This window comes from Tursiops truncatus, chromosome 1 (assembly GCF_011762595.2).
Source record: "Tursiops truncatus isolate mTurTru1 chromosome 1, mTurTru1.mat.Y, whole genome shotgun sequence".
NCBI classification, from domain to species: Eukaryota; Metazoa; Chordata; class Mammalia; order Artiodactyla; family Delphinidae; genus Tursiops; species Tursiops truncatus.
The window spans coordinates 141,170,082-141,192,931 of NC_047034.1; the positions used below are offsets into that span (position 1 = coordinate 141,170,082).

Here is a 22,850-nt window from a genome sequence, read left to right on the forward strand (position 1 = left end):
CTCAGCAGCCATGGCCCACGGGCCCAGCCGCTCCACGGCATGTGGGATCCTCCCAGACCAGGGCACGAACCCGTGTCCCCTGCATCGGCAGGGGGACCCTCAACCACTGCGTCACCATGGAAACCCTCTTTCTTATTTTTCAATCCCTTTCTTAGGTAGACCAATAAAGCACTATGGGGGTCTAAAACATGAGTCTGCCCATCTCTATTTTTTTCAGAATCTACACTTCTCACAAGGCGCTTATATCTGTAATGTACATGGTAGTTGTAGTAGGGAAATTGGAAATAGGATTTTTTAAATGTGATTTTTTTTCCCTTTCAAATGAATATTGTTTACTTGATGCTCAAACAACCCAACAAGTTTGGGCTATTATCATCTCCATTTTACAGATGAGAAAACAAAGGCAAGAAATTTGCCCAAGATGAGCAAGTCGGAAGTCAGATTTTGAACCCAGTCTGTCTGGCTGTAAAGCCTGGGCTTTTTCTACTCTACCCTTTTGCCTTCTGCTTGGTGTGGGCACAGGCATATGAATCATTTTTTAAAAGGCAGAATGAAGACATATTTTTAAAAAGGTATTGATGAGGAGTTATGAGATCACAAAAGATGACATGTCCACCTGGGGGCATTTTGGAGAAGATATTAATTATTCTTTGAAGAATGAGTTAGATTTTAATAAGCAGAAAAGGAGAGAGAGGAAATGTAATTTGGGCATAGGAAACTGTGTGTACAAAAGCTCAGAGACACGAAATTCAAATGCAAGTAGGAAAACGATGAGACCAGTGTAGCTAGAGCACACTGAGTGTGTGTGTGTGTGTGTGTGTGTGTGTGTGTGTGTGGTGCATGCAGGAACATATTTAGGATAGTCAGAGAGCAATAGCATGGGAAATTAGGTAGAAAAACTAGGTTAAAACCTATTCTTGGTGAGACCTTCCTGGTGGCACGGTGGTTAAGAATCCACCGGCCAATGCAGGGGACACAGGTCTGAGCCCCTGTCTGGGAAGATCCCACATGCCTCAGAGCAACTAAGCCCGTGTGCCACAACTACTGAGCCTGCGCTCTAGAGCCAGCGAGCCACGCTACTGAGCCCATGTGCCACAACTACTTAAGCCCATGTGCCTAGAACCCATGGTCTGCAACAAGAGAAGCCACCACAGTGAGAAGCCGGCGCACTGCAATGAAGAGTAGCCCCCGTCGCTGCAACTAGAGAAAGCCCGCGTGCAGCAACGAAGACCCAATGCAGCCAAAAATAAATAAAAATAAATAAATAACTAAATTTATATTTTTAAAAAAACCCCTATTCTTGGGCCTTTTCCAGGTTAAGCTCTCTGGACTCACAAATCAACAGTTTCCTCTAAAGCTTTCACAATGAAGAGCCCCAGGCTCTGTTTCTAGTTAGGCTTGGGTTTAAAGCCCAGCAATGTGACTTATTAGCTGTTTGAACTTCTGCAAGTTGCTTAACTTTTCTGGGCCACAATTTTCCCAACTAAAAGTGGAGATAGTAATACCTCCTTGTGAGAATTAAATGACGTGGTATTAAGTGCCCGGCACAGGAGGGGCTTCCAGTTGGGTTTGGTCAATGGAATCCTGGCAGAAGATCACAGGGAGGGAGGAGAGTTGTGTCCCTTGACTGAAGGTCACAGCTTATCTCCTGGCTGCCCTCTCTACTGAACTCCTTTTTTTTCTGGGCTTTGGTAACTGCCCCTTCTCCTAGCCCCTTCAAGCTTAGGAGTGGGAATAGCCTGGAGCATAGCATTATTCCTTATATTTTCTCAATGTCCTGCCCCCACCATTTACAACAGTCCCTTTACACAGGTTCGATACCTCATTGGGGAACTAAGATCTCGAATGCCTCATGGTGTGGCCAAAAACAAAAACAAAAACAAACAAACAAAGAACAAAAACAGAAAAAACCCGAAACAAAACGAAGAATTAAAATAGTCCCTTTATTAAATTATCCTCAAATAATCCTAAATTTGTGTGTGCTGTCTCTTTCCTGCTATGTCTGTCTTAGCCACAAAACAGGCAAACTGCCTAAAAGTGATGTAAATTCATGTATTGGGATTTAATTTCCAGGCCCTGACATCTGTGGCTTTGGCAACAACAAAGTACAAGTCATCCCTCATTATCAAGGGAGATACCATGAGAACAACAAGACCATCAAACCCAGGGTGAGTGTGAGGGCTGGTCTTCAGCCTAGGGGGAAGGATAACCATTTTGCATTTGTTATCTCATTTAATCCTTACAACACCCCTGTAAATTAAGTACTATCATCTCCATTTTGCAGATTAGAAAATAGACCCAGAGAAGTGCTGTAAATTACAGGATTTCACATAAAAGCAATTCGTCTGAAAGCCTAGGAAGTCATGTAAGCTTATCTCTTGGAACAATGCTTGCCATGGCCCACTTCCCCACTGCTAGATATTGGAAGAGACGGGGGAGGTGGGGCGTGCTGGACTTAGAAATGGGTGGTGAGTTTACCTTAGTAACATCAGGGTTAGAGAGATCTAGGTTGGCTGGAGGATAATAGCTGGATTTCATCAGCCACTCAACAGGAAATCACTGAATGCCATCTCTGTGCTGGGCCTTGGGCTGGGGATAGGGTGAGCCAGGCATGGCTTCTAATCTCTCAAAACTCAGAGTCCAGTAAAGGTAAGAGTCAAGCAAAGGAGAATGACTACCTAGTCTGATTAGGGTCTGTGAGAGCACAGAGGAGACCCCAACCTGGTGCCTTAGGAAATGCTTCAGAGAAGCACAAAGAAGGTTTCTACTGTGCTGAGTTTTGAATGATGAGCATGAATTGGTCTTGTAAAGGAAGGTGACAATTTTAGGGAGGATTGAGCTACTAGAAGAGGTAATCACATGAGAAAAGTCAAGGAGACTTGAGAAAGAGTAGCACCGCAAGAAGTTTGGCACAAGTAGAGCACAGGGGAGAGGCAGAGACTGAGTCTAGAGAAGACCCTAGGTCCTGGGTCATTGGAGAACTTGTGTTTGGGGCAAAGTCCTTCCCTAGCAGGACTGTGCATACAGGGACTCCCTGGGATCCAGCTCAGGGTAGACATTGTGCTGGGACCTGCAGATACAACAGATGAGTCAGAAACGACCCCTGCAGTTGAGAAGCTCAGAGTCTAGTGGGACAGACAGAAAGACAGACAAAATCAAAGAATGACCAGAGCTGTGATGAAGGGAAGGATGGGAACTAGGTGAGACCAGAGGAGTGTGTACTCAGGAGAATGAGACCCAAAGTCTCTTTTGGGTTAACCAGAGAAATGGGATGAGGGATGTGGTAAAGTGTGTTTGTGACCATGTGGGAAGTGGCATTCAGGAACTGAGGGCCTGTTTTAGATGGTGATTTTAATGCTTGAGGTCCAACAGGGGACTGAAATATTCCTCGTTCCCTTTCTAGATCAATAAAGACACTCACCTGTACACTCTGATCATTCGCCCCGATGCTACTTATGAGGTCAAAATTGACAACCAGCAAGTAGCAGCTGGGGACCTGGAGGACGACTGGGACTTCTTGCCTCCCAGGAAGATAAAAGCCCCCTATACCCGGAAACCAAGGAAATGGGATGAACGCCTACAAACAGAGGATCCTGAAGATAAGAAACCTGAGGTGAGGTGTTTCGATGGGAAGCAGGAGGGGATCTTAGCTGTGGGGATGGGCAAAGGAAGCTAGGAACAATGGAGCAGAAACGGGGAGCATCTTTCCCTCAAGGAGGTGTCCAGCTAAATATTGGTATCCAGAGAGGCATGGAGGGAAGAGGGAAGCACCTCACGTTTATTGAGGATTTACTGCCCCTGCTAGCAGCCTCTATGAGGACAAGGAAAGTGATGCTTAAAAATGAAGTGACTTGCCCAGGCACACATACATTAGAACCAACATTTGAACCTGAATCTCTTTGATTCCAAAGTTATTGATATGGGAAACATGTGGAACATACTCACTGATTCATTATCATTCACTGGAAAGCTGTACTGGATACAACTGTGAATAGAACAATCCAGGGACTGAGAATCCTCCTGGGACTCAGAATCTAGTGAGGGATACAGACAAGTACATAGATGCAGGTCACACTGTGTAATTAATGGTGAGAGTCAGGAAAGCCAAATCCTGTGGGAGCCCCAAACAGGCTCCTAACTCAGGCTGAGTTGGGGTGCAGGTGGTGTTCTGGGAAGGAGGAGGTATGCTTCAGTGATTTGGTTAACCTAGGGATTGGAAAAATAGACTTTGGTGTCAGACAGATATGGTTTGTATCCGAGCTCCACCATTTACTAACTGCGAAACCCCACCTATAAGCAGTTAGACCTTGGGCAAGGAATATAACTGCTGTGAAATTTCACAAACAGGGATTATTATAATACCTATATGTGAAGGTTGTTGTGATGATTAAATGAGCTAATTAATGCCTGGTACATAATAAGTTCTTAATACATGGCATTTATGTGTTAATCATGTACTGAATGTCAAACAGTACATTCATTACAGCAAGGGAAATTGAGTTGGAGGAAAAATATTCCAGACCCTGAGAACAGCAGGAGTGAAGGCACATCAGTCAAGTGGAAAGTAACATGGTTATGTAAAGAACTGCAAGCAGCAGTTTAGTATTTTAGGAGCATAAAGTTCAAGGTGGAGAGTGATGGAAGATGAGTTGGAATGGTCTGTTGGAGCCAGGTCATGGAGGGCCTCACCTGCTGGGCTGCTGCTCCTGAGGTCACAGCAGATTCACCCTCATGCAGAGGAGATGCTCAGGGTTCAGCAAGGAGCAGCATGGCACCCAGCAACTGGAATCCATTCTGTAAGGAGAGGCCTGTAGAGAGGTGGGCAGTGGCTCAGCCATGTGTAGGGAGATTCAATGGGCTCCAAACCCAGGGGGAGGGAGGTGTAGTCAGAGAATTAAGGCAGATGATCAAGCAGTGTCTGGATCTTCAGCACCCTGGGAGAATTAGGGACTAGTTTACTTCCAGACCCAGCAGGCAGGCTCAGGGCAGCAAGACTAACCATAGACTCTCCCTCCTGGTGTGGACCATGCACCTGATGTAGTCAGGGTTGGATCAAGGCCTGGGGGAGAGGGGAGAGGCTCCAGGCCTCTATGCTCCCTGTTGAGTAGACCCGGAGAAGGTGGAGACTACTTAGATAGGCTGGGCTCTATCAATTCTATAGCCCCCAGGAGAGGATGCTGACTGTTAATGTCTCAGGAACCACAAAACAGCTGAGGCATCCCAGGAACTAGGGAACTTCATGCTACTGAATGACTGTGAGTCTAGTGGGCTTGGCAGCAAAGCCTTTAGTAAGTCTGGGAAGTGATCAGCACCAAGGTGAACTGCCAGGTAGATAGAGCAAAACTTTGGAGGCTCCAGAGCAGAAGAAATATGAACATTAGGACAGGCCATGACTTGGAGCTCTGTCTTAGGAAATAGAAGGGACCTGGGGTACAAGGGAGGACTGATACAGATCTGGGAACATGCTGGGATACAATGCAGGTCACTAAGAGAGGCCTTCAGGAAGAGGGACACAGGCTAGAAGACTTGTTCTGACAATCGGGGCACATAACTGGGGAACGGAGAGGGCAAGGATAAGGGAAATTCCCATCTTATTTGCGATTAAAGTAGTCAAGGTCAGAAGGATAGAGAATATGAGGAGGCACTGGAGTTGCTTAAAGGCTTTTTCTCTGCTGTATGTTTTGGATTTGTTTGCAGAGCCCTGAGCTGGGCTTTCATAGGAGTGAGGACAGGAGAGCGGCAGGGGTAGGGCGCCAGGTCCAACCCTACTGTACTCTGTACCCCAGTTTCATACCGGCCCACCCATCTGCACTCATGGAGGAAAATTTTGTTTTAGGACTGGGAAGACTTCGAATACATCCCAGACCCGGAAGCCAGATGACTGGAATGAGGCAATGAATGGGGGTGGGAAGGGCCCCTGATACCAAACCTGAAGTATAAGGTGAGGGGGTCTCTCCTGCCAATCGGTATGAGAAATAAAAGAGAAGAGATGTAAATTTTAATCTATAGAACAGAAACTCTGAGATCCTGTGGTCATCTTCCTCCTTTCCCCTTCTCCATAACACTGTAGCCTCATTTGGGCCGTGTTCTCAGGGCTGTGCCTATCTGGGAGAAGGTGGTCAAGGTTGATGCTGGGAGGCAGAGGTCCAGGGAGCCCTAGGCAAGGGATTTGTCCGGAGTGGTGGAAATCAGTCAAAGGAACATGATCAAAACAGGAAATGGGTCTGGGGTCAGGAACCGGAAGTCTCAGAAGTGGTCCAGAAAGGGGAAGGGTAGGACATGAATGAGCCAGGCATGTTGGGGGAGGGTGGGGGAACTTCTTTTTAAGGGCTAAGTCCTGACCTCATGTCAGAAATGAGAGGGAACTAAAGGAATCAACTATCAAATGCTCCAGAGATAATACTGACTGAAACAAACATTGTTTTATTTGGTCACAGTTTCCTACACTGCACACCAGGAAGAGAATGGCCCCAAGTCCAGAGTCCTTAGATGGTGGTTCCCTGTGAAGCTACATTTTCTTAACATCATGAACAAACTTATGCAGAGAGCTGGGACCAGGCTCAGAATGGGTCTCTGCTACCTTGTTCATAGCCCTCTGGGTAAAAAGGGGGAACCTGGGGGCTTCCCTGGTGGCTCAGTGGTTGAGAATCTGCCTGCTAATGCAGGGGACACGGGTTCGAGCCCTGGTCTGGGAGGATCCCACATGCTGCGGAGCGGCTGGGCCCGTGAGCCACAACTACTGAGCCTGCGTGTCTGGAGCCTGTGCTCCGCAACAAGAGAGGCCGCGTTAGTGAGAGGCCCGCGCACTGCGATGAAGAGTGGACCCCGCTTGCCACAACTAGAGAAAGCCCTCGCACAGAAACAAAGACCCAACACAGCAAAAATTAATTAATTAATTAATAAACTCCTACTCCCAACATCTTCTTTAAAAAAAAAAAAAGAAAGGGGAACCTGGAAGAGTCTTGTGCATTAGCTCAAAGAAAGGGAGAGAAGCTCAAGGAATCCTGCTCTGAATCCTTATGCCTAATTGATTAATCTTTCTGATTGCATGAGAAGAATGGAAAAATACTAATGCCGTGTTCACTCTTTGGTGCTTTGCTCAGGGACAATGTAAACCTCGGATCATTCACAATCTCAGTTACCAGGGGGAGTGGATTCATCCAGAAATAGACAACCCTGAATATAAGCCCGACCCAACCATTTGTCACTATTATAACATTAGTGTCCTTGGCCTGGACCTTTGGCGGGTAAATCTCTCTGGGCTCAGAGCCAGGGAAGAACAGTCCCTCTAAAGGTTCCACAAAGTAGAAAGAGCTCCAGGCTGGAAATTACAAAACTTGAGTGAGTCTTGACCTTTCTAAACCTCAAACTGTTCCTCTTTAAAATGGGATTAATTATATTCATCCTAATAATTATAATAGCTAAAATTTATTGAGTCTCTACCATGTACCAAGCACTATTTCAGAGACTTTGCAAGTGCCATTTAACTCTCACTATGAAATCTCCTACTTCTAAATGTGAAAACTGATGTTCAGCAAAGTTAGCTAACTTGCCTGAAGACACATCTGGTAAGCAGAAAAGCTGGAATTTGAATGCAGGCCTTTCTGAGGCTAGATTCAGTGTTCCAATACTTTATACTGCTAGGCCGGTCCTATGTAAATCTTGGGGTAGTTCTGGAAATAAAAGGGAATCAGAGATGTGGTAAATCTTTGAAATATTAAAATCCCCAGATAGATGTTGGGACTGATTGTCCCAGCCATGATGACAAATCCTGACCTAGCCTCCCTCTTCTCTGCCAGTTACCTTTCCTGGCTCTGATTTGAAGGAAGAGAGGAGGGCTCAGGTACTCAGGCCTTCACAGAGTTGTTTTCTTCCAATGAGACCTGATGTTGAAAATGCGAGTATTCTTTCCCAGATCAGGAGAAAGAGGGCACCTCAAGTGCCTGCCTCAGAGTGAAAGCTTTAGCCCAGGAGACCTCTTGGAAACTGCAACCTATCAATACATAGTGTTGGAATTCCCTTGGAGAGGAAGGGGAAGTGAGCATTAATATCCCTTATTATTACCCTGTATTATGTTTGAGAGAATTGAGAATCAGAAATGTCACATGATGTGCCCAAGAGCACACAGCTAGTGCATGGGAGAGACAGGATTCAAAGGTCTGTCAGCCCGTAAAGTCCTTGTTTACTGATTACACCCACCGTACAATAGAGTCTCTAGAAACTGCAGCCACTTGTCCTTGGGTGTATCCTGGAATGTTCTACAGCCAGTGAAATCTCTGTCTCTGACCAGTGATTTCTACAGTTCAAGGCTGCTAAAGGTCTCTTGAACAGACACTCCCAATTTGAAGCTTTCTTGGTTTATTTATTTATTTTGACTTTCTTGTTTTCCTGGCTCAGTGAGGCCAGCACACAAGTATAAGGAGATGATGTATGTAAATTACCATGTGCATAGTAGGGGTTCAGGAGAGAAGGAAGAAGAGAGACATATGTCCTTCTTTTGTTCCTTTTTTATCTGAAGAATGTGGATACAGTTTGTACCAATTCCCATTGTTATCTCTTTTTTTTTCAGTTGTCCCTTTTTAATAAATAATAGGAACTTTCTACATCTTGAAAAAATATGTGGTCATATTAATATGCCTAATCTGATTGTTTCCTTAAAATGCATTGGGTTTTTTTTCCCACTGAAAACATTAAGGCACACGCTTTAAACAGTTTCTTTGTTCATATACAAAATTTAAAAATTATTTGACACTAATTGCTCTGAGTTCTATCTTCCTCCTCAAGTAGGCAAACCTTTCTATTTGAGAATTTAAACCATGCTGAAGGAGTGTTTCTCAAACTTTAACATGCGTATGAATCACTCAGATCTTAATAAAATGCAGATTCTGATCCAGCAGGTCTGGGACAAATCCTGAGAGACTACATTTCTGAAACTCCAGCATTATCTCTTTTTTTTTTTTTTTTTTTGTCTTGTGATACAGTTCTGTACAATGCTGACATCATCCTTGCAGGCATCCTTTCCTTTTAAGTTCTAGTTGGGTCTGGCACTCCCAAGTCCTACTCCACCCTACCCACTCAGCCAAACCAACACATCCAGTTTATCACAGGGCCCCTGCACCTCACTGGAAAAACCTAGAGACTCTCAGCATAGAGATGGGCTGGAATTCTCTCACCTGCCCTGCGCCAACCCGGGGTTCCAGATGCTCTGTGAGTCCATCGCCCTCTGCATCAGGTCCTAGCCTAGTAAGCTGCTTAATCTTCCTGCTTAGTCCCTGACCCATCCTGCTCTCTGTTCCTACACTCCCATACACAGTCCCTTTTCTTTTCTTTCCTTTTTTTTTCCTTAGGCAGAAGATACTGCATTCTTTCATCAGGACAGAGGCTAGGAGGAGATGGCAGTGGACAAAAAAATTCTTTCTCTTAGCTTTGGGACTCCTTATGATCTTTGAAGGAGTAGTGACACAAAATGCAATGAATATAGCCTAACAACCATAATGCAAAGCAATTGACATTCCTTAGGTCATATGGTCTGTGTCACAGACCTGTGGGGCTGGAGGGTAGGGCTTATCATCTCCGTTTTACTGACCAGGAAGTAGAGGGCTTAGAGAGGTGACTTGACTTGTCAAGATCCCATAGCTAGTAAGTGCCCAAACCTATACTCTTTCCATTTTATGATTCAAGTGGGACATCACAGGAAACCAGGTAACTTTCAGTGAATTAACTTTTTAGGCTTTACAGTCTCACAAAGCTCTTTCTCACATATTCTTTTCTCCTGAGAACTGTAAGAAGAAATCAGGGAAATTATATTTTCTTCAATTTTCCAGATAAAAACATGGAGGCACAGAAGAGATATGAGTAAACCAAGGTCCCTCCACTAGTGAGTTGTAGGAAGCAGGACTGGCCCTGATGTCCTGATTCGCAGTTGGAGGCAGAGCCAGGAGTTTAGTGTAGGGGGGATGGCGGTAAGTGAGCACCAAAGAGAACAGGGGAGATTGGAAACATTTCTCCTGCGAGTAGAAAAAATGGAAGAGCCAAAAAATGAGCAGTTCCCTGACCAAGACTGCTGACAGCTCAAAAAGGAAAAAAACAGAACAAAAAATAAATCCCAACTCACAAAAAGAAAAAAAATCCCAAAGAAAAAAATCGTAAAGTTGCATAAGGAATTATTAAAACCAATTTTTTAAATGGCTCAGAGGAAATTAACGATCTTTATTCAAAGTGGCTATTTTGTCATTTATTTTTCTGCTGAAGGCAGGGTTGGGGGGATGATGTAAGCCAAATAAAAGTCTTTCTTATTTAAAAAAGGCAAAACAAAACGAAACATTTTTCAAACCCTAGAGGAAGGACACATGATAACTCATGCTGCAAATTTTCTCGTGGTCACACAACGGCTCTCACACAATTAACTTGCTGATTTATTTAACATATAATGCTAAAGCAAAAAAAGTCCAGAATGACTCTCCTTTTGTTTCTTTTGAAACATATCCAGATAATGAAAAGTTATGATAATAACTATTATCATTTATCGAATGACTGTTATCTGCTAGACACTGTGCTTTACATATATTATTTCTAATGCTCATGACAACACTTCAAGTGAGTTAGTTTTAATACTTCACTTATGAGGGAATAGGCTCAGAGGAGTTGAGTAACTTCCCCAAAGTCACACAGCTAGTATGTGGTTGAGCTGGTCTGTCTGATTCCATGACTGCTGCTCTTTCTATTTTGTTCCTTTATCATTAATAAACACTGAAATTATTATATACCGTTGACTTGATTCATCCTTTTCTTTAATTGTAAATATTAAATATGTTATTTTAAGAAAATAGAGAAATATGGTAGAGAATCTAAATTATGCTTGCACTTCTTGTTGAACCTTTTCTTTTCCCCGTATTCTTTTAGTTTTTCTGATTATATTGAGGAGAGAACCTTAAAAAGGACATCTATAAGTGGCAGCAGAGACTATCAGTCTGAGCTGGGGCAAGAGCCACTGGACAGCAATTTGGAGCCTAGCAGAATGATGAAATTTCTTCACAACCCTCTGAAAGAGTGGTCACAGGCTTGGAGAACACAGAACCTTGGGAAACAGTAACGTAACTTCTTTCTAGAGCAGATCAGCTAAGGTGGTACAGCATTCTGGACCCTCTGTGCTCTTAATCATCTTTGTATTCCCTCACTCCACCTCAGTTATTGATTAAAATCTCTGGTCCGTGGCCTGGGAATCTGCATTTAGCAAAGCTTCCAGTTGATTTTTTAAAGCCTTTTGACCTAGTTCTAATAATCCCATTGTTTTCATTTCAACAGGTGAAATCAGGCTGCATCTTTGATAATTTCCTTCTTACAAATAATGAAGAGTTTGCAGAAGAGGCTGGAAATAAGACCTGGGGAATAAGAAAAGTAAGATTTTCCCTCCCTTGGATTTCCAGGTGTCTGACTCTTCAGTTGTGCACTGTTCTCTGCATTTAAAAAATCAGTCTCACAGTCATTGTCTCATTTGCTGGTTAAATGGCCCTGAGAGGCATGGTAAAGAACTTGTATTCATTGGACATCTACGACCTTGTACTTGACTCTATGACCACTTTCCAAAAGTCTTCCCACTAAGCCCTTAAAACAAACCAGCAAGACAGGTATTGTTATTCCTGTTTTTCAGATGTAGGAATTGAGATTCATAGAGTATAGATAAACTGTACAAGGTCACATGCAGCCTTTCACTTGTTGAGTTAGAATGCACACTCCTTCTGTGTCACACGCCCTGCTCACAGTGTGGTGATCTAGAAGGGAGCCACTGAACCCATTTCTGATGGATGACTTGGAGAAGGAAGCAAGATGTTAGTGCTGTTTACCAGTTTCCCTGCTCTCCTAGAACTATTTTACGGGTGGAGTGACACTTAGGACAATGGCTTCTTCTTGGTGCCACCCTTCACCCAGACCTCCTGGTTCTGGGCCATTCAAGCAGGTTTGTGGCCAATGCTTGATTACCCAAAAGGCAGACAAGGCTCATGGTTAGAGCACCAGCAAAGCACAGGCATTAAAAAGAAATTTATTTACTTATTTGTTTATATTTTTGGTTGTGTTGGGTCTTCTTTGCTGTGCGTGGGCTTTCTCTAGTTGCGGCGAGTCAGGGGGGCTACTCTGTGTTGCGGTGCTCGGGCTTCTCATTGCGGTGGCTTCTCTTGTTGAGGAGCACGGGCTCCAGGCGCGCGGGTTTCAGTAGTTGTGGCTTGCAGGCTCTAGAGCTCAGGCTCAGTAGTTGTGGCGCACGGGCTTAGTTGCTCTGTGGCATATGGGATCTTCCCAGGCCAGGGCTCGAACCCATGTCCCCTGCATTGGTAGGTGGATTCTTAACCACTGTGCCACCAGGGAAGTCCCAAAAAAGAAATTTTTGAGAGAACTTTGATACTTACCATTTTCAAAGAAGCATTGACACAGTCATCATGGAAAAAATAAAAATTAGACTTTTTACACTTCTGAGTCTGGTTTTGTTTTGTTTTTACTTTGAGGTTATCATCTAATACTGTTATTTTTAAAATAAATTTATTTATTTTATTTTATTTATTTTTGTCTGCGTCGGGTCTTCGTTGCTGCGCGTGGGCTTTCTCTAGTTGCGGCGAGCGGGGGCTGCTCTTTGTTGCAGTGCACGTGCTTCTCACTGCGGTGGCTTCTCTTGTTGCGGAGCACAGGCTCTAGGCGCGCGGCCTTCAATAGTTGTGGCACACGGGCTCAGTAGTTGTGGCTCGTGGACTCTAGAGTGCAGGCTCAGTAGCTGTGGCGCGCAGGCTTAGTTGCTCTGCGTCATGTGGGATCTTCCTGGACCAGGGATCGAACCCGTGTTCCCTGCATTGGCAGGCAGATTCTTAACCTCTACGCCACCAGGGAAGTCCTCTAATATTGTTTTATTGAGGAAATATTACATATTGGTCAAGAGCATGAGTTTTAGAGCTAGATTGCTTAGGTTCAAATCCAGGCTCCATTACTTACTAGCTGTACAACCTTGGTCAAGTTGTTTAACCTCTCTGATCTTCAGTCTCCTCATCTATAAATTGGGAATGATGATACCAATTATCTTTTAGGTTCCTGGCATATAGTAAGTGCTCAATACATGGTACTTATTATTATTAACCTATATATTCACTTGGCAAATATTTGTTGAGTGCTTGTTCAAAGCACTGTTGTAGTTGTTGGAGATATACCAGTGAAATAAAACAGAGAAGTTTCTGCCCTCATGGGGCTTACATTCAGTTAGGGGAGCCCAACAAGAAACATATAAAGAAGTAAATATATATGCATGAGATGGTGAGATAAACTACAGAGAACAATAAAGCAATAGAGAGGGCTGTCATCATGGGGGTTTTGCTCTTTGGTCAGGAGAGGCTTTGTTGAGTAAACAACATTTAAGAGACTTGGAGGAAGTAAGGAGCAAACCACGCAGATGTTTGGGAAGAAGAGCCTTCTGATAGAATAGCAAATGCAAAGTCCCTGAAGTAGAAGCATAACTTGCTTGTCTAAGAAAAAGTAAGAAGTACAGTGTGACTAGAGCTGAGTGAGAAAGAATGAGAGTAGTTGGGGCCACTTCCCTGAGTAAAATGGGGAGCCATTGGAGCCATTTTTAGCAAAGGAGTGATATGAACTGGCTCATAGATTAAGATGTTACTCTGGCTGCTGCATTGCAAAAGTCTATACGAATGAAAAAGGACTATAGGGGAACAAAGGCAGAAGCGAGTGGTAGTGGTGGAGGTAGAGGAATGCTCAGATTCTAGATCCATTTTGAAGGTTAAACTCACAAGAGTGATGGATTAGATACAAAATATGGGTTGGAGTAAAGAGGGATGGCTCCAAGGTTTTTGACTCCAATGACCAGAAGGATGGAGTTATTGAGGATGAGCTTTGGGGCACCCCAATAGTTAGAGATCAGGGAGATAAAGTGGAACCAGCAAACAAAACAGAAAGGGTAGCCGGCGAGGTAGGAAGAGAACCAGGACATTATCCTGTAGGCCAAGTGAAGAAAGTACTTTAAGGGGGAAAGGAGTGATCAATTGTATTGAATGATCAAGAAAGATGAGGACTGAGAATGGACCACTGAATTTAATAACATGGTGTTCATTGGTGACTCTGACAAGAGCAGTTTCAGTGAGACGTATAGGGGGAAAAAAATGGGTCCAAGAAAGAATGGAAGGAGAAAAACTAGAGACAGCAAGTATAAGCTAGTCTTTTGTGGAGTTTTGCTGTAATAAGTGTAGAGAGAATAGGGTGATAGGTAAAGGGAAATGTTGGTCAAGAATTTTTTTTATATACAGTAGATCTTCCTGCCTGCTTGTATGTTAATGGGAATGATACAATAAAGAGAAAAAACAATATAGGAGAGAAAGAGGAGAATTTCTAGAACACTGTTTTTGAGAATATGAGAGTGGATGACATCTAGTGCCCAAGAAGACGGGTTGGCTTTCCATAGGAATATGGATATTTTATCCATAATCACAGGAATAAAGAATGACTATATAAGAATAAATACAGGCAGGTGGGTAGATTTGGTGGTGGGAGTATATGTAGTTGTATTCTCTGGGAAGCAGACACCAAGATGGTGTTAGAAATGTAGGCGATTTATTGGGGATAATGCCTGGGAAAGATGAAGGGTAGAGGGTGCAGGAATAGGCACCTGTGAAAGGAGAGAGGAAAAGGAGACTTGGGTAGGAATTATAGTCAAGTGCAGTGCAGCTCTGAGAAAGTCTTGCTAGCCCAACATTGCTCCAGGGGAAAAGGAGAAGGAGGGTGAACCAACCACAGAAATATAGTAGGCTCATCAGTTAGCATTAAGGGCTCACTTGAGTTTAGTTTTTGGTTTTTTTTTTTTTAATTGTCAAATGTCTTGGCATTTAAAAAATTTTTTTTATATTGGACTATAGTTAATTTTTGAGTTTAGTTTTAATGAGTTTAAAATGAGAACAATCTGTTTTTACTATTTTCTCTAGCCATTTTCTCTGCTTAGGTGCAGGCCTGGCAAGTTGGATTTAACCAGATTTGAAGATTTGCCCAACTAAGGGAGGGAAGGGCAAAGGAGTTGAGGATGTTTGCAAGAGAGTAATCACATAAAAATAAAGAAAGCAGGAAAGGGAAGATATGAGTTGGTTGAGGTCTAAGGAAAAGGAAATGGTTTAACAAGTTGTTATAGGTGCAGGTGGGCTTGAGGAGTTGGTAGAGTTGGTCTTTTGTTGCCTTTGGCAAGAACTGTTTTGGTAAGGATCGGAGGTTGGGAACAGATCAGTGAGTAGAGCAGTGAGAGGGAAGTGAAGAAATAGAGACATTAAGTGTAGCCAGTGCTTTCCAGGCATAAGAAAATGAAGGCCTGATTGAAAGAGAGAATGTGGGAATAACGTGGGAAACACAACAAGATGTCAAGCACTTGCTCCCACTAGGATTGTCGAAGGCCCTATCCTACTGGACATGCAGGTTCTCAATCTAGCTTTGTCCCCCAGGTCTGGGTAGAAGACCACCAGATTCTCTAGGTGAGGATTAAAGCCCTAGAGGAGTTTAGACTGTGTATTTTTTTTTTTTTTTTTTTAATTCTTGGCTGCGTTGGTTCTTCGTTGCTGCACGTGGGCTTTCTCTAGCTGCGGCGAGTGGGGGATACCCTTCATTGTGGTGCGCGGGCTTCTCATTGCAGTGCCTTCTCTTGTTGCAGAGCATGGGGTCCAGGCACGTGGGCTTCAGTAGTTGTGGCACAATGTCTCAGTAGTTGTGGCTTGTGGGCTCTAAAGCGCAAGCTCAGTAGTTGTGGCGCACAGGCTTATTTGCTCCACGTCATGTGGGATCTTCCTGGACTAGGGCTCGAACCCATGTCCCCTGCATTGGCAGGCGGATTCTTAACCACTGTGTCACCAGGGAAGTCCCAAGGACTGTGTCCTTTCTTTAAGGCCCCTCTGAGTAGTAAAATTTATGAAGACAGCTCTAAGGATCAAATTCTAGCACCTGGATGAACACGTTAGAGAACTCAGAAGTCCCGTTTCTGACTGCAAACTTGTACTGGCTACAGTTCAAAAGCAAATTCAAAGAGTTCCATAAAGGTTGTTTTACTGTGATATAGCAGAAAGAGGACCAGACTTGGAACCAGAAAACCTAGTTTCTAATTCTAGTTCTACCACTCACTAGCTATATAGCTTGGGGAACTGATTTAATCAGTCTGAATCTCGTATTCCTCATCTAGAAGGTGGGAGCAGTAACACCTCATACACTGCTGTAAGGAATAGAAATAATGTGTGTAGACTGTCTCATACCATGCTTAGCAATACTGTAGGCATTCAGTAGATGTTTGTTGAATCTGAACCAATTTTATTTATGAACAAATCACACACACACACACACACACACACACACACACTTCTCTCCACCCCACACATACTGAAAATTTATAGGTAAATAAACACCATACCAGAAATCTTTAAGAGTGTGGGAAGATGCCAGACATTTCTAAAGTGAGTTATCTTTGTTTATACCATCTGTAAATTATTTTGAAATTCCACACTCTAAACAGGACATAGAGAAGCAATTGAGAGAACTGTACAAAGAAATGGAAAAAAGAAAACAGGAAAAAGAGGCCAAGAAGAAAAAGGAAAAGGAGGAAGAAAGGGAAGATGACATCTGGGGAATTGAAGAGGGAAGTGAAGAGGATTCTGCTGAGGACCCAGGAAATTACAGGCAGCTGAAGGAAGATGATGATGAAAGAGTATTTCTGGGTAAAAATGTAGAAGTCCATGTTGATCAGAGGATGAACTATAACTGGGTAACAAGTGGTTACTACTCAGAGGCAAATGATGTTGCTTAAAAGGTAGAATGTTCATGGTTTGGCAAAGTCTGGGGAGCAAAATTACTTGCTTTCTCTGAATGAACATTGAATTTGGATTTCTATATCCCATCTCCTTTGCTCTGTATGACCTTGGGAAAGTCCCATCACTTCTTGAGGCTTCTCTTGTCAATGGAAAGGGAGTGATAATTCCTGTTTCATGAGGCTGCTGTAAGGATTAAATTAGATATGTGTGCAAAGTGCCTGATATAAAAAGACAGTCAACAAATAGTAGCTATTACTACTTACCATTATCATGGTATTTATAAAATAATTGACAGTAAAAAAGCCTCTGTATAAACCTGAGCCTCACTTTCAACTTATTCCAGTATATCCAGTGATGTTATTACAGATGTAAATCTGTATTATTTAGTATTTACTGAGCAGTTCTGATAGCTGTATTTGTGGGCGATGATGCTTGATGTTTTCTCTTGCAGGTGTATCAAGCACTTAAAAACAAAATCAGACTTCCTCCTAACATAAACAAAGATACTTTGTGAAACTCCTTTTGCTTCTCTGCTGTTTTGTGCAGTAATTTTAAATTAATTATTACTTGTTTGCAGGTTTGCTGGTTTTATAGTTATCCTTTCTGTACCATTGGCTCACTATATTATTATATGCATTCGCATAGCTCTTTACAGATCACAAAGCACTTTCCTATAAATTTGAGCAACTACTGCAATGTGCTCATTTAATCCTCAGAACAGCCATTGTAGAGGATACCATTATTATCTTCCTTTTACAGATGCAGAAACTGCTAAAAGGAGGCAAGTCACTTGCTCAGGGTCAAATAACCAGTAAGGGGAGGGACACGTATCTGAACTCAAGTTTGTCTGGTTCCAAAGATTATCCTTCCATTGCATTAGGCTGTTTGTTGAATGAGTGAGTAAATATCTATTACGACTGAGTACAGATAGTAGGCAAGTCTCACATGGAAAAAATACCCTTTTAACAAAAATAATCATAAAGTAATTTTCCTCTTTTAAAAATTTTCTCAAAAAATAAACATACAAACAAGTAGCTGCATGAAGTGTGACAGCCTTTTCATAAGAAGCTAATGTGGTTGCCAGGTGTTCAAGGCGACCATGGTTGATTCCTGGCCCTACTTACTTATCAGCTGTATTACCTTAGGCAAGTAATCTAACTTGCCTGTGGGAGTTATTTTCCATGTCTCATTTTTCTGTGTCTCATTTTTCACATTTGCAAACTCAGCTGTGAGGATTAAATGCTGACTCTTCCTTCCTTTATTTTATTAGGACTACACCAAAAATTAATCCCAGTCTAGCTGGAGAGTCAAGCCCAGACACAATTATCATATTATAGCACAGGGCTACAAATTTAGGTCTGGAACATCATAGGTGCTCAATAAATATTAGTTAAAAGAATGAACAAATCTCTGACTGGTGCTTTCAGGGAAGAGTTCACGAAGGAAGTAACTTTTGAACCAGCTCTTGAAGAATTCATGAGTCTGTCTTTCAGAGGAGGATATGTGTGAACCAAATTGCAGAGTCAAAGAGCAGGGCACCTGTATGACAGGAGTGGGGTGGTGAGGTCAGGGAGAAGCAGCAAGAACTCCTTCTTCCTTCTTTCCCGTAGGTTGGAGTTGGCTGTAGTGTCTGGGCCTGACAACCTTTGGAATGTTCTGGTTTGGAAAACTTGCCTTTGCAGGGAGGCAAAACTTTACCTCTTCCCTCTTAGGGTCTTCAGCTGGGCCTTAGAATTTAGGTAACGTAAGACAGATGCACAGGAGAAAAACATACAAATTTATTCAATGTAAGTTTTATGTGACACGGGAACCCTCATAAGGAAATGAAGACCCAAAGAAGTGGCAAAACCTAAATGCTTTAATACTAGGTTAAACAAAGAGACGCAATTGTGGAAAAGTAACTAAAATGTACAGGGAGGCTAAAGGAAGATAAGAATTATTTTAACAATGTCAGTTTGTGTAGAATTCTCTTGCTCTCAGCTTGATGAGTGTTTCTTTTCTCCTGGTATGTGGAGGGCAGCTCCTACGTGGGAGCTTTACCTCCTGTATTCAGGAGGAAAGGGGAGATCAAAGTATCCCTTTTGTATCTGCTGTTTTTCAAGTGCCTTTAGCTTAAAATAACCCTTATGCCAGAGTGGCATATTTTGGGGTAGCATATCTTGGCACTCTTCACCTTTATACCTGTTTCTATAACATAGAGTCTTCTCATGGTGAAAAAGAGTAAGGCTTCAGGTACTGAGTCTAAACCCTGTCTTGGGGCTGCGGGGCTGGTGTGTGAGGAATCTATGTTTTAGGGATACCATTGTTTACTACCAATGTCTGCTCTGATTGGTCAGGCATATGTTCTACCAGTTGTTACATATTTTCATTATCACCAGATAAAGATACTGATTTTCATGCAGAATTCTGAGGGAGTAGTAAACAATAAAGATCCATTTGAGGGAATTCCCTGGCAGTCCAGTGGTAAGGACTCTGAGCTTTCACTGCTGAGGGCACAGGTTCAATCCCTGGTCGGGGAACTAAGATCCTGCAAGCTGCGCCGGGCGGCCAAAAAAAAAAAAATCCATTTGAATATATTCTTTAAAGTTGCTGCTTTACCTTTGTTAATTTTTTACCTTTATTTTGATTGATTGTACAAACATTATTTCAGAAATTAATGTAATTTTAACAAGAAAAAATTCATGCATAGTTCCATTCATTCTGCACACAGACTGAAATTTTTGTGTTTCCTGCTAGGACTTGTCTTTTGAATACCACCATTCTGCCACTGAACCATACTCCTCCAGATTGAGTTTTTCTTTTGAACTTCTGTTTATATGTTTAATTTTCAAAAGTAACAGATGTTCAATGTAAAAAACTTCATATCTACAAACACATTAAGAAAAAAGTAAAAATTTTTAATTATTCCCAAATCCAGAGACATCTGTGCAATATTTATTGTCTTTTCTTCCAGTTTTGTGTTTATTCATTGGTTAACTGGTTTGACTTTGGGTTGAAATGATTTAGTTAATCACACTCTTCAGTACAGGGCACTTTATCCTCTTTGGTCAGTGATTATCACTTTTAAATTTTATTTGATACTTTTTTTTTCTTTTACTGCCTTTCCCTTCCCCACACAAGCAACTAAGTTCTATCTGATGTAAAACTGTTTTTTGCATATGTTCTTACAAAATATGAATTTTTGTTTGCCCTGGGTGTATTTTTAATTTATGTAAATGGTATAGTGTTTAAATCTCATCTTGTTACCTCATATTTTTCACTATGCACTGTTTTTTTTTTGTTTGTTTGTTTTTTTGTTTGTTTGTTTTTTTGTGGTACGCAGGCCTCTCACTGTTGTGGCCTCTCCCATTGCGGAGCACAGGCTCCGGACGCGCAGGCTCAGTGGCCATGGCTCACGGGCCCAGCCCCTCCACGGCATGTGGGATCTTCCCGGACCAGGGCACGAACCCGTGTCCCCTGCATCGGCAGGTGGACTCTCAACCACTGCGCCACCAGGGAAGCCCTGCACTGTTTTAAAAATGCATTCATGTTAGAAATAGACAATCTGATGAAAGACCAAACACTTGTAGTGAAATTTAATTTGTAATTTAAAAAAAAAACCTCCCATCAAACAAAAATCAGAACAGAATGGCTTCACAGGGAAATTCTACCAAACATATAAAGAAGAGCTAATATCTATCCTTCTCAAACTCTTCCAAAAAGTTGAAGAGGATGGAACACTGCCAAATTCATTCTACAAGGCCACCATTACCCTGATACCAAAACCAGACAAAGACACTACAAAAAAAGAAAATTACAGGCCAACATCTCTGATGAATATAGATGCAAAAATCCTTAACAAAATATTAGCAAACCGAATTCTACAATATATAAAAAGAATCATACACCATGAGCGAGTGGGATTTATTCCAAGGATGCAAGGATGGTTCAATATCAATCAGTGTGATATACTTCATTAACAAAAGGAAGGATAAAAATCACATGATCATCTCAATAGACACAGAAAAAGCATTTGACAAAATTCAGTATCCCTTCATGATAAAGACTACCATCAGAGTAGGTATAGAGGGAATATATATCAACATAATAAAGGCCATGTATGATAAGCCCACAGCTAACATATTAATAGTGAAAAGCTGAAAGCATTTCCTCTAAGATCAGGAACTAGACAAGGATGCCTACTCTTGCCACTTCTCTTTAACAGAGTATTGGAAGTCCTAGCCATAGCAATCAGAAAAGAAAAATAAATAAAAGGCATTCAAATTGGAAGGGAAGAAGAAAAACTGTCACTATTTGCAGATGACATGACACTATGTGTATAGAAAACCCTAAATCCCCACCAAAAAACTATTAGAACTAATAAATGAATTAAGTAAAGTGGCAGGATACAAGACTAATGTACAGAAATCTGTTGCTTTTCTATACACTAATAATGAACTATCAGAAAGAGAAAGCAAGAAAACAATTCCATTTAAAACAGTATCAAAAAGAATAAAATACCGCAGAATAAACTTAACCAAGGAGTTGAAAGACCTATACTCTGGAACTATAAAATCTTGATGAAGGAAATGAATGATGACACAAAGAAATAGAAAATACTCCGTTTTCATGACTTGGAAGAATTAAATATTGTTAAAATGTTCACACTACTCAAAGAAATCTACAGATTTAGTGCAATCCCTATCAAAATACCCATGATATTTTTCACAGAACTATAACAATCCTAAAATTTATATGGAACCACAAAAGACCCCGAATAGCCAAAGGAATCTTGAGAAAAAAGAACAAACCTGGAGGTTTCATGCTCCCTGACTTCAGACTATACTACAAAGCTACAGTAATGAAAACAACATGGTACTGGCAAAAAACAAAACAAAACAAAACAAACAGACATATAGACCAGTGGAACAGAATAGAGAGCCCAAAAATAACCTACACATTTATGATCAGTGAGTTTACAACAAAGGAGGAAAGAATATATAATGGGGAAAAGACAGTCTTCAATAAGTGGTGCTGGGAAAACTGGACAGCTACATGTAAAAGAACAAAATTAGGACATTTTCTCACACCATGTACAAAAATACACTCAAAATGGATTAAAGACTTTAATGTGAGACCAGAAACTGTAAAACTCCTAGAAGAGAACATGAGCAGAACACTCTTTGACATTAATCATAGCAATATTTTTTGGATCTGTCTCCCAAGGCAAAAGAAACAAAACCAAAAATAAACAAATGGGACCTAATTAAACTTAAAAGCTTTTGCACAGCAAAGGAAACCATTGACAAAATGGAAGGCAACCTACTGAATGGGAGAAAATATTTGTAAATGATATGACTTATAAGGGGTTAATGTCCACAACGTATAAACAGCTTATACAACTTAATATCAAAAAAACAATCAACTCAATTAAAAAATGGGCAGAAAAACTGAATAGACATTTTCCCAAAGACATACAGATTCTAACAGGCACACGAAAAGATGCTCAACATTGCTAATTATTAGACAAATGCACATCAAAACCACAATGTGATATCACCTCACACCTGTCAGAATGACTATCATCAAAAAGAGCACAAATAACAAATGTTGGCAAGGATGTGGAGAAAAAGGAACCCTAGTATACTGTTAGCGGGAATGTAAATTGGTGTAGCCACTATGGAAAACAGTATGGACAGTCCTCAAAAACTAAAAGTAGAACTCCATACGACCCATCAATTCCACTCCTGAGTATATATCTGAAGAAAATGAAAACACTAATTCAAAAAGATACATGCACCCCAACGTTCACAGCAGCATTATTTATAATAGCCAAGACATGGAAGGAACCTAAGTGTCCATCAACAAATAAATGGATAAAGAAGATGTGATATAGCCATTATTTTGTAATAAGTTTAAATGGAGTATAATGTATAAAAATATTGAATCACTATGTTGTACACCTGAAACTATTAAAATATTGTAAACCAACTATATGTCAATAAAAAATAAAATGCATTCTTGTTGCTGTGTGTATATCTAATCCATTTC

General features: G+C 41.6%; 1 protein-coding gene across 3 annotated transcripts in view; it reads left to right on the top strand.

Moving 5' to 3' along the window:
* The window catches only part of LOC101316272 (calreticulin-like), a 33,541-nt gene extending 13,457 nt beyond the window's left edge, over positions 1–20,084 (top strand). For all 3 annotated transcript variants that reach the window (XM_073789886.1, XM_073789887.1, XM_073789885.1), the window contains 4 exons: positions 2,074–2,168; positions 3,404–3,613; positions 11,305–11,397; positions 16,526–20,084. In XM_073789886.1, coding sequence (XP_073645987.1) covers positions 2,074–2,168; positions 3,404–3,613; positions 11,305–11,397; positions 16,526–16,816 — 689 coding nt within the window. In that variant the 3' untranslated portion in view covers positions 16,817–20,084. The remainder of the gene's footprint in view (positions 1–2,073; positions 2,169–3,403; positions 3,614–11,304; positions 11,398–16,525) is intronic.
* The last annotated feature ends 2,766 nt before the right edge of the window (positions 20,085–22,850 follow it).